Source organism: Bos mutus, chromosome X, assembly GCF_027580195.1.
Source record: "Bos mutus isolate GX-2022 chromosome X, NWIPB_WYAK_1.1, whole genome shotgun sequence".
NCBI classification, from domain to species: Eukaryota; Metazoa; Chordata; class Mammalia; order Artiodactyla; family Bovidae; genus Bos; species Bos mutus.
Window position 1 is genome coordinate 49,821,105 of NC_091646.1, and position 12,769 is coordinate 49,833,873.

The 12,769-nt window shown below is 41.4% G+C and overlaps 1 protein-coding gene across 1 annotated transcript in view; it reads right to left on the bottom strand.

Annotated features, from left to right (window-relative positions):
- Nucleotides 1-935: 935 nt before the first annotated feature.
- The window catches only part of CENPI (centromere protein I), a 68,162-nt gene continuing 56,328 nt past the window's right edge, over nucleotides 936-12,769 (bottom strand). Inside the window, exons 20-21 of the mRNA XM_005901017.3 lie at nucleotides 4,164-4,205; nucleotides 936-3,217 (exon numbers count right to left, since the gene is read on the bottom strand). Coding sequence (XP_005901079.1) covers nucleotides 3,116-3,217; nucleotides 4,164-4,205 — 144 coding nt within the window. The 3' untranslated portion in view covers nucleotides 936-3,115. The remainder of the gene's footprint in view (nucleotides 3,218-4,163; nucleotides 4,206-12,769) is intronic.

The window sequence follows — 12,769 nt, forward strand, 5'->3', positions numbered from 1 at the left end:
GGAGGCAGGTAAGGTGGTCTGTTATTCCCATCTCTTGAAGAATTTTCCAGTTTGTTGTGATCCACAATGTCAAATTATGCCACTCCTCAGCTCTCCATCCCAGCTACAAGGATTGTCATGAACTACTCTCTGGCTTTCTCCCATTTCATTTCTTATCATTCCTTTAATCACTAGGTTGTAACCCTACTGGCCTCTGCTATTCCTCAAACACCAAGTAAGTTAACATTTTCAAATCTTTCTACTTGCCTTTACCTCTTCCTAGAATGCTCTTTTCCCCAATATTCACACGGTTCATACACTTATTTCATTAGGGCCTCTGCATATGTCACCTCTTCAAACAGGCCTTCCTTAAGCATCTTACATTGCAACCCTCTCAAACATGTATATCTCTTTATGTATAATTTGGTGGAAGGCAGAGTCTGATGATGAAGTCATTTTTCACTTGCTGGCTAAAGAACCCAGATCCTGCAAATCAAAGTTGGCCACATTGAAGGTCTCCTGAACCATGGATAGAAGGACAATTTAAAGGACTCCCTGAAGATGGCAGTCTGTTGCTGAAGCGAATATGGAAACTCAATGAGCCACTGGGCCTCTACCAATGAGGAAGGAATTTAGTCCCATACACTCAGTTTGTTTCTGTCCCTATTCTTTGCTTTTTCTTTATAGTATCTGATATTAGACATCTATTTACAACCTGTATTATCTGTCTTCTCCAATGGAGAAGTAAATTCCACAAAAGCAGGTACTATATAACCAGCACACAGAAGAGTTCACAGCACATGGTAAGCTCAGTAAATATGTATAAAATTAAAAATGAGTGAATACATAGGATTCTAGTCTGAACACCTTCCAATAATATAGTTCAGGGTTGTTTTGCTTTACAGGAAAAAAAGAACTGCAATGTGCTCTTAAATACAAAAGTAAATTCAGCCTGATTTCTCTCAAATGATACAAATTTTATTAAAAGGTGGAGAATTTTTCTGTAGCACTGAAGCAAAATTCTGTGGTAAATTTTCAGCAAGATATTCTAGCTATTATAAAAATTTTAAAAAGCTTCAGAATTATTCCTGAAAATAAGTTACAGTTAATTTATTTGAACCTAAACATTTAAAAATGGGATATATATATATATATAAACACATACATGCACATGCACAAAATAGAGCAGTCTCGTAAAATCAAACTGGTAAAACTCCAGGAATGTGCATTATCCCACAGTTCTCTCCCTTTCCTTCTCTCATCAAATTTCTACTACCAGTGAAGGCCCAAGAATCTACCAACTACCTAAAGTCAGCTTTTAGAGTTAGAAATATATCCTGTTAACTTGGTGTTGGTATGGCTGTCCAAAATCAGTAAAAGGGCAACATTCGCAGAGGTTTCAGAGGCAGCTGAGTATTTTCCATAAATATGTCTGGCTTAGCTGCCACTGTATATTATCATCTGCTCTCTTCCATAAAAATGCAAATCATAGTTCACAAAAATGTGAAAAATCCCACCACATAATGGATATATCTCTTTATGCATAATTTGGTGTAAGGCAGAGACTGATGATGAAGTCATTTTTCACTAGTGGGCTAAAGAACCTAGATCCTGGAAATAACGTCAGCCACACTGAGGCTCTCCTGAGCCATGGGTAGAAAGCCAGTTTACGCACTCCCTGAAGGTAGCAGTCTGTTGGTAAAACGAGTATGGAAACTCAAGTTGAGCCTCTTGATCTCTTCAGCAACAAGGAAGTTTAGTCCCATATGCTCAGTTTGCTTCTGTCAACATTCATTTAATGTTGATCAGGTGGAGGAAGGAAAAAAAAGCCCCTTTGACCCAATGCTGTCAGAGAGCATAAATCATAAAGTTAATGGATTTTCATTTTTACAAGAAGTGCATAAACAATGTCCACTCTCCTCCTGAACTAGCAACTGGGGGTTCTAAAAGTGGTTGCCAACTTTTTGTAAAGCAGTTAACTCCTGCAAACAGTTTGCTACATGAAAAGTCAAAGGCTATACTTACCTTGTTCTCAGTTTTACAAAAGCTGATGGCAGCCACAGCAAAGAATGAGCAGCTAGTAAGCCGGGTGTACCTCTGCTCCTGTGCAAAAGGCCTGATAAACTCTGAAGCTACACTTGTACACACGTGGTCCATGGCAACCAGATGTCTTAGTTATCTATTCCGGTGCCAGGTTTGGAGACCCTGGTAAAATTCAGAGGCTTGTAACTTGCCTGAGGCCAATGGTGGCTAAAATAGTATCACTCATCCAACATGGTCTTCTAGAACAGAGGTCAGGAAACTTTTCTATAAACAGTTTTACAGTAAATATTTTTGGCTTTGCAGACCACAGAGTATCTGTCCCAAAAACTCAGCTTCAACACTGTGGCAAAGCCAGAGACAAGACGTAAATGCCCAGACACGACTGCCTTGGAGAGGGAGCCTGATTTCATCCAAGGGTCATAATTTGCCAACTCTACTCAAGAACTCTGCCATTTCCCATCATGAGGTGGAGTCTAATACCCCTCCCCGTGAACTTGGGGAAGTGTGTGATTTGCTTGTGACCAAGATAGTATGAAGGAACTGAGAGTGCATGACCTTCAAGGCTGCATCAGAAAAGGTGATGTTTTTTGTCCCTGAGACATCTGCCTGCCTGGAGCCCCAAGCCACCACAGAAGCATCCAGTTGTCCTGAGGCCACCATGCTGTAAGGAAGCCCAAGTGAGCCACATGGAAAGACCACATGAAGAAGCCTTGAGACTCTAAGAAGAGGGGGAGATTAACTCAGCCAGCCTCCAGAGTTCTAGCCCTCCATCTACCCGACTACAAGTTTGGGAAAGACCCTGAGGCAGAACCACCCAGTTAAAGCTCTCCCCAAATTTCTGCCTCATAGAAATAGAAATATTAATAATAAATGATTGCTATTATTTTAAGGCACTAAACAAAAAAACTCAGAACAGAGTCTCAAAACTAGTGAGTGGCAGACATGAGATTCAAACCTAGGTTGGCTTGACCCCAACACCACGTCTGTTCTATTACATGACTGCTAACAGCAGCCTTTTTAAAATATCATGCTAAAACATCCGTGACATGAAACATAAAAACAAAATGTTGATCAGGTGGTTCACGCTCTCTGCTCAGGGGACAGAAGAACGATGAATACTACTTCTTATGAAGTGTTTCAAGCCGTGTAACCCCTCTGAATATAAATAGTCCAAATACCAGTTCCATTTCTTCCCCTGCAGGCACAAAAATGGGAAAATTACTCATCAGGTATTTACTTTGCTTATTCTCTACCTCCTCTTCTTTGCCTAGAAAAAGTTCCCAGCATCCTGGATGTGCATACCAAGAGTAAGCTCGAATAGCCATGTTCTTTACTAAAACTCAGTCACTAAAGCAACAGTCAAACTAGAGCATACCCAAAATTTAAGGGCTAAATATTCCTTTTATTATATTGACAAAAATATTTAGCTGTTCAGCTGAACAAGTACTGTGAAATGGAAATGGGTCATCATTCCTGCACTCTAGGAATTTAACATCTAAAGTACACAGCACAGGAGCAGACATTATTACATTAATGTCTATATTAAATATGTACACAGCAGAGTTTCTATACTGAGACAACTGTGTTTGGTTTTGTTACAGTCACACTTTGACTACATGCAAATTTATTATAGAATAAGATGATGCACAGACACAACAGCAAGAGTCAAACTATGAATAGTTTTATCTATGTAGAGGGTATGTGCCAATGAAGTCACATAAAAGTCACTGGAATTAATTCAGAAAGCAAATACTTTACTTTGAATTTGCCTAGGCAGCAGACATGGGATTTGGGGGAAAGTAAAGGTATAAATTCTTTTGATGAAATGAAGCTTTATCCCTGCTGCTGCTGCTGCTGCTAAGTCGCTTCAGTCATGTCCAACTCTGTGCGACCCCATAGATGGCAGCCTACCAGGCGCCTCTGTCCCTGGGATTCTCCAGGCAAGAATACTGGAGTGGGTTGCCAATTCCTTCTCCAATGCACGAAAGTGAAAAGTCAAAGTGCAGTCGCTCAGTCGTGCCCGACTCTTAGCAACTCCATGGACTGGAGCCTACTAGGTTCCTCTGTCCATGGGACCCTCCAGGCAAGAGTACTGGAATAGGAGCTTTATCCCTGCACATGATGAAAATAAATTTCCTTACCCGAATAGAGCTCATGTTTACTTTCCTTTCTTCTGGGCATTCCTTTAAAAACAAAAAAACAAACAAAAAGGGAAATGGAGAGAAATGGGGATGAAAATATTTGGTTAGCAGAAATTACCAGAAAATTAAGATGGCTCTTCACTGTCTGATTCATTTGCTATGTTCTATTCCTACCAACATTCTTGGAATCCTTTTGAATAAACACCCACTATAACCTTTCATATTTTTCCCTAGAAGCACAAACAGAAAGAACATAAAATCGCAGTAGATAAAGTGAGCACCATTTTGTTAATCTATGGCCTCATTTTTAAAAATTCTGGACTCAGTCACGGGTGGAGATGAAAGGTGTTATAGAAGGTTTTTCCTGAGGAATATGATTATCTGAATTGAGTTTTGAAGGATGAGGACGAAGTCTGGTGAGGCAGTCTGTGTACACAGTAGATTTCTGAAATTGTAATTTTTTATGTAAACTCAAGAGCTAGGTGAGCTAGCTAGTTATTCTCTGGTTTTAACTATCACCTACGGTACTTCACTGAAAAGCTATCAATTCTAATGATCTTTTTTATGACTCACTGAGAAAAAACTCTGCCAATCAAACCATGTATAACACAATTAGAAGTTTATATTTTACAGTGAGTGAGTTTTAGATGTAGGCAGATTTTGAACATATATCATTTTTACCAACATGAAATGGTAAATGCAAACAAAATTCAATGGTGAAATTTTGAAATGGTGAAAGTTATTTCTAAAACTTCACATTCAGAGTCTAACTCTTCTGAATTACTTTTTTACTTGAGGGTTGTGGACATCTATGTTTATCTTCACACAGTATCATTCTCTGTGCCAGAGTGTGCATTATGCAGCATTTCTTAAAATAACAGAAAGCTACGGTGCTTGGGTCTCAACTGCAAAAAGCTAACCTACTTTTGGCCCTTGCCTCAAGGAAATGTCCCTAACATGGATGGTTCCAGCTCTTCCTTACCTTCTTACTTTGAGTCATTTGATTTTAAGGGCTTAATACAGTTCTCTAATATCATCTCCAATTCTCCCCCATGCTGCTGCCATCCAATCTGCAAGATCTGATTCTGGCCATCTGCCAGTACACACTTAAACAGCAAATGACAACTCTATCACGATTGCTACCTGGCTGACATCAATCACAAGATGCACCCTTATCTCTGAAAAGTTAAAAAGCAAAAAAAAAAAAAAAAAGTAGTTTTGGAACTGATGAAGTATCATCCATGCTGATGAATTTCATACTTATTTCTCGCATTCCAATACCTCTCTTGAGCTTTAAAGGTCCCTGTTTCAAGGTGCCTACTTAAACTTCTTGGATATCTAACAGGCATCTCAAACTTAAGTAGGTCCTACTTAACTGATTGATTCTTGATTCTTAACCTGCCCTCCCCACAAAAACAAAATAATCTATCCTGTTCTTCTATCAGTCAGTCAGTTCAGTTGGTCAGTCGTGTCCGACTCTTTGTGACCCCATGAACCGCAGCATGCCAGGCCTCCCTGTCCATCACCAACTCCCGGAGTCCACCCAAACCCGTGTCCATTGAGCCATCCAACCATCTCATCCTCTGTTGTCTGTCCCCTTCTCCTCCTGCCCTCAATCTTTCCCAGCATCAGGGTCTTTTCCAATGAGTCAGCTCTTCACATCAAGTGGCCAAAGTATTGGAGTTTCAGCTTTAGCATGAGTCCTTCCAAAGAACACCCAGGACTGATCTCCTTTAGAATGGACAGGTTGGATCTCCTTGCAAGGGACTCTTAAGAGTCTTCTCCAACATCACAGTTCAAAAGCATCAATTCTTTGGTGCTAAGCTTTCTTTCTAGTCCAACTCTCACATCCATACACAACTACTGGAAAAACCATAGCCTTGACTAGACAGACCTTGTTGACAAAGTAATGTCTCTGCTTTTTAATATGCTGTCTAGGTTGCCCATAACTTTCCTTCCAAGGAGTAAGCGTCTTTTAATTTCATGGCTGCAATCACCATCTGCAGTGATTTTAGAGCCCAGAAAAATAAAGTCAGCCACTGTTTTCCCCATCTATTTGCCATGAAGTGATGGGACCAGATGCCATGATCTTAGTTTTCTGAATGTTGAGCTTTAAGCCAACTTTTTCACTCTCCTCTTTCACTTTCATCAAGAGGCTCTTTAGTTCTTCTTCGCTTTCTGCCATAATGGTGGTGTCATCTGCATATCTGAGGTTATTGATATTTTTCCCGGCAACCTTGATTCCAGCTTATGCTTCCTCCAGCCTAGCGTTTCTCATGATGTACTCTGCATATAAGTTTGTACTCTACAAATAAGCAGGGTGACAATATACACCCTTGATGTACTCCTTTTCCTATTTGGAACCAGTCTGTTGTTCCATGTCCAGTTCTAACTGTTGCTTCCTCTTGTTCCTTAATCTAAGTCACACTGGCCTTCCTTTTTTCCCCTGAATCCTTTAAGTACTGTCCCCACTGCCTAGAATGCTCTTCTTCTAGTTATCTTTAGAGTTGGCTTATTCTCATCTTTTAGAAGAAATCTCAGATCAATTGTCACCTCTTCAAACAGGTCCTCTTTGAACACTCATCCCTGACAACTCCCCAGGCACACACTCTCACGCCACCCTGTTTATGCCTTTCATGGCATTTCTCAAAGTTTAAAATTATTACATCTACTTATTTCATTACTTATTTTTTGCTTGTTCTCATTAGAATAAACTGCATTTGGACAGAGACGGTAGCTTATCTTCTTAAGCACTGTATTCCTAGTGTCAAAAGCATGCTGTGCTGTGCTGTGCTTAGTCATTCAGTCCTGTCTGTCTCTTTGTGACAACATGGACTGTAGCCTGCCAGGCTCCTCTGTCCGTGGTGATTCTCCAGGCAAGAATATTGCAGTGGGGTGCCATGCCCTACTCCAGGGGATCGTCCCAACCGAGGGATTGAACCCAGGTTTCCCACACTGCAGGCAGATTCTTTACCATCTGAGTCACCAGGGAAGCCCAAGAATACTGGAGTAGGTAGCCTATTCCTTCTCCAGGGGATCTTCCCGACCCAGGAATCAAACCAGGGTCTCCTGCATTGTAGGCAGATTAAGCCCGTCAAAAGCATAGTGGACACCTAATATTTGTTGAATGAATAAACAAAGATATATCTAATTATTAGTTCAAAAGTAATTGATAAGAAAACCAAGAGCTTCAGAATTTCCTGAAACATAAGCTTGACAAATGTCCAGACGCATGGAGTAACTTGAGCTCTTCTGATACTGAGAACTGATTGACCAAATTAAGTTTACTAAATTATCTCTAAAAATATGGTCAATTTGAAATATTTACAATGTGATAATTCAGCAAAGTAAAACTGTCAGAATTAAATCACACTAACATAGTATCAGAGGTTATTTTTATCACCTCAAAGGTATAATCATTAGATAATGAGCAGTAAGTTGGTGACATGGCTCAAAAGGTATTCTTTTAAGAGAAAGATTGACATTAAAGCACAGTATTTTCAGAATCATACAGAAACATTAATTACAAAATGCTAGTTACACATTTTGCCAAATGTGCACAATGCTGTTAGAATTAAACTTTCAAGGATCAGCCTTCCTGCTGTATAGCACAGGGAGCTCAACTCAGTGTTCTGTGATGACCTGGAGGAAAGGGATAGTGGTGGCGGAGTTCAAGAGGGAGGGGATATATGTATACACATAGCTGATTCACTTTGTTGTACAGAAGAAACTAACAACACGGTAAAGCAATTATAGTCTATCCTTAAAAAAAAGAACCAACCTTCCTAAAATATTTTTTAAAACACTTCTGATTTAAAAGAATATATTAATTCCTGAACCCCCAAAATAAGTTTGCTTACCTATGTCTAAGTTGATAGCATTTACCATTTTAGAGACTGAATCTTATAATTAAGACATACACACACACACACACACACACACAGTTTGGGAAGAAAAGAGAACTAACTTAAAGAAAATTAATTCTATTCTGTGATTCATCATGTAGTATTCCAAGTAAGAACTGGATGCAACTGGACTCCCATTTATTGTTAGCAGTAATGTAAGTTGGTAAACATCTATTTCTGCTTTATTGACTATGCCAAAGCCTTTGACTGTGTGGATCACAATAAACTGTGGAAAATTCTGAAAGAGATGGGAATCCCAGACGACCTGATCTGCCTCTTGAGAAATCTGTATGCAGGTCAGGAAGCAACAGTTAGAAGTGGACATGGAACAACAGACTGGTTCCAAATAGGAAAAGGAGTTCGTCAAGGCTGTATACTGTCACTCTGCTTATTTAACTTATATGCAGAGTACACCATGAGAAACGCTGGACTGGAAGAAACACAAACTGGAATCAAGATTGCCGGGAGAAATACCAATAACCTCAGATACGCAGATGACACCACCCTTATGGCAGAAAGTGAAGAGGAACTCAAAAGCCTCTTGATGAAAGTGAAAGTGGAGAGTGAAAAAGTTGGCTTAAAGCTCAACATTCAGAAAACTAAGATCATGGCATCTGGTCCCACCACTTCATGGGAAATAGATGGGGAACAGTGGAAACAGTGTCAGACTTTATTTTTCTGGGCTCCAAAATCACTACAGATGGTGACTGCAGCCATGAAATTAAAAGACCCTTACTCCTTGGAAGGAAAGTTATGACCAACCTAGATAGCATATTCAAAAGCAGGGACATTACTTTGCCAACAAAGGTCCGTCTTGTCAAGGCTATGGTTTTTCCTGTGGTCATGTATGGATGTGAGAGTTGGACTGTGAAGAAGGCTGAGTGCTGAAGAACTGATGCTTTTGAACTGTGGTGTTGGAGAAGACTCTTGAGAGTCCCTTGGACTGCAAGGAGATCCAACCAGTCCATTCTGAAGGAGATCAGCCCTGGGATTTCTTTGGAAGGAATGATGCTAAAGATGAAACTCCAGTACTTTGGCCACCTCATGCGAAGAGTTGACTCATTGGAAAAGACTCTGATGCTTGGAGGGATTGGGGGCAGGAGGAGAAGGGGACGACAGAGGATGAGATAGCTGGATGGCATCACTGACTCAATGGATGTGAATCTGAGTGAACTCCGGGAGTTGGTGATGGACAGGGAGGCCTGGCGTGCTGCAATTCATGGGGTCGCAAAGGTCCGACATGACTGAGCAACTCATATGATCTGATCTGATCTGAAGTTGGTATAACTTCTACTGAAAGCAATTTGACAACACGTAACAAAATTACACCTAACAAAACACCTAACAAAAGAAGCACGCCGGCTGTGACAGACCTCGCAGGACCTCGCAGAAGTGTGGTTGAGAGGAGCTACCCCACGTCTGAGATCGGGGCGGGGGGCGGCCAAGAGTGCCAGGCTGCAACAGTGCAGGAGCGGCTGAGAGGAGCTACTCCACATCCGAGGTCAGGGGCAGTGGCTGGGAGGAGCTACCCCATGCCTGAGGCCAAGGGAGGCAGCCGGGAGGAGCTACCCCACATCCAAGGAGTGGTGGCTGCACGGGTGCAGGAGGGCCAAGAGGAGCTACTCCACGTTCAAAGTCAGGAGGGGAGGCGGTGAGGAGATACCCCTCGTCTAAGGTGAGGAGCAGTGGCTGCACTTTGCTGGAGCAGCCATGAAGACTTATCCCACGTCCATGGTAAGAGAAACCCAAGTAAGATGGTAGGTGTTGTGAGAGGGCATCAGAGGGCAGACACACTGAAACCATAATCACAGAAAACTAGTCAATCTAATCACACAGACCATAGCCTGGTCTAACTCAATGAAACTAAGCCATGCCCTGTGGAGCCACCCAAGATGGGCGGGCCATGGTGGAGAGGTCTGACAGAATGTGGTCCACTGGAGAAGGGAATGGCAAACCACTCCAGTAATCTTGCCTTGAGAACCCCATGAACAGTATGAAAAGGCAAAATGATAGGATACTGAAAGAGGAACTCCCCAGGTCAGTAGGTGCCCAATATGCTACTGGAGATCAGTGGAGAAATAACTCCGGAAAGAATGAAAGGATGGAGCCAAAGCAAAAACAATACCCAGCTGTGGATGTGACTGGTGATAGAAGCAAGGTCCGATGCTGTAAAGACCAATATTGCATAGGAACCTGGAATGTCAGGTCCATGAATCAAGGTAAATTGGAAGTGGTCAAAAAGGAGATGAAAAGAATGAACGTCAACATTCTAGGAATCAGCAAACTAAAATGGACTGGAATGGGTGAAATTTAACTCAGATGACCATTATATCCACTACTGCGGGCAGGAATCCCTTAGAAGAAATGGAGAAGCCATCATGGTCAACAAAAGAGTCCGAAATGCAGTACTTGGATGCAATCTCAAAAATGACAGAATGATCTCTGTTCATTTCCAGGGCAAACCATTCAATATCACAGTAATCCAAGTCTATGCCCCAACCAGTAACGCTGAAGAAGCTGAATAGTTTTGTGAAGATCTACAAGACCTTTTAGAACTAACATCCAAAAAAGGTGTCCTTTTCATTATAGGGGACGGGAATGCAAAAGTAGCAAGTCAAGAAACACCGGGGGTAACAGGCAAATTTGGCCTTGGAATACGGAATAAAGCAAGGCAAAGGCTAATACAGTTTTGCCAAGAGAACGCACTGGTCATAGCAAACACCCTCTTCCAACAACACAAAACTCTACACATGGACATCACCAGATGATCAACACCGAAATCAGACTGATTATATTCTTTGCAGCCAAAGGTGGAGAAGCTCTATACAGTCAGCAAAAACAAGACCAGGAGCTGACTGTGGCTCAGATCAACTCCTTATTGCCAAATTCAGACTTAAATTGAAGAAAGTAGGGAAAACCTAGACCATCAGGTATGACCTAAAACAAATCCCTTATGATTATACAGTGGAAGTGAGAAACAGATTTAAGGGACTAGATCTAATAGATACAGTGCCTGATGAACTATGGACTGAGGTTCGTGACTTTGTACAGGAGACAGGGATCAAGACCATCCCCAAGAAAAAGAAATGCAAAAAAGCAAAATGGCTCTCTGGGGAGGCCTTACACATAGCTGTGAAAAGAAGGGAAGCGAAAAGCAAAGGAGAAAAAGAAAGATATAAGCACCTGAATGCAGAGTTCCAAAGAATAGCACGGAGAGATAAGAAAGCCTTCCTCAGCGATCAATGCAAAGAAATAGAGGAAAACAACAGAATGGGAAAGACTGGAGATCTCTTCAAGAAAATTAGAGATAGGAAGGGAACATTTCATGCAAAGAAGGGCTCAATAAAGGACAGAAATGGTATGGACTTAACAGAAGCAGAAGATATTAAGAAGAGGTGACAAGAATACACAGAAGAACTGTACAAAAAGATCTTCATGACCAAGATAATCACAGTGATGTGCTCACTCACCTAGAGCCAGACATCCTGGAATGTGAAGTCAAGTGGGCCTCAGAAAGCATCACTACAAATAAAGCTAGTGGAGGTGATGGAATTCCAGTTGAGCTATTTCAAATCCTAAAAGATGATGCTGTGAAAGTGCAGCACTCAATATGCCAACAAATTTGGAAAACTCAGCAGCGGCCACAGGACTGGAAAAGGTCAGTTTTCATTCTAATCCCAAAGAAAGGCAATGCCAAAGAATGCTCAAACTACCACACAATTGCACTCATCTCACACGCTAGTAAAGTAATGCTCAAAATTCTCCAAGCCAAGCTTCAGCAATACGTGAACTGTGAACTTCCAGATGTTCAAGCTGGTTTTAGAAAAGGCAGAGGAACCAGAGATCAAATTGCCAAAATCTGCTGGATCATGGAAAAAGCAAGAGAGTTCCAGAAAAACATCTATTTCTGCTTTATTGACTATGCCAAAGCCTTTGACTGTGTGGATCACAATAAACTGTGGAAAATTCTGAAAGAGATGGGAATACCAGACCACCTGACCTGCCTCTTGAACAACCTATATGCAGGTCAGTAAGCAACAGTTAGAACTGGACATGGAACAATAGACTGGTTCCAAATAGGAAAAGGAGTATGTCAAGGCTATATATTGTCACCCTGCTTATTTAACTTACATGCAGAGTACATCATGAGAAACACTGGGCTGGAAGAAACACAAGCTGGAGTCAAGACTGCCGGGAGAAATATCAGTAACCTGAGATACGCAGATGACACCACGCTTATGGCAGAAAGTGAAGAAGAACTCAAAAGCCTCTTGATGAAAGTGAAAGAGGAGAGTGAAAAAGTTGGCTTAAAGCTCAACATTCAGAAAACTAAGATCATGGCATCTGGTCCCATCACTTCATGGGAAATAGATGAGGAAACAGTGGAAACAGTGTCAGACTTTATTCTTGGGGGTTCCAAAATCACTGCAGTTGATGACTGCAGCCATGAAATTAAAAGACGCTTACTCCTTGGAAGGAAAGTTACGACCAACCTAGATAGCATATTCAAAAGCAGAGACACTACTTTGCCAACAAAGGTCCATCTAGTCAAGGCTATGGTTTTTCCAGTAGTCATGTATGGATGTGAGAGTTGGACTGTGAAGAAAACTGAGTGTCGAAGAATTCATGTTTTTGAACTGTGGTGTTGGAGAAGACTCTTGAGAGTCCCTTGGACTGCAAGGAGATCCAACCAGTCCATTC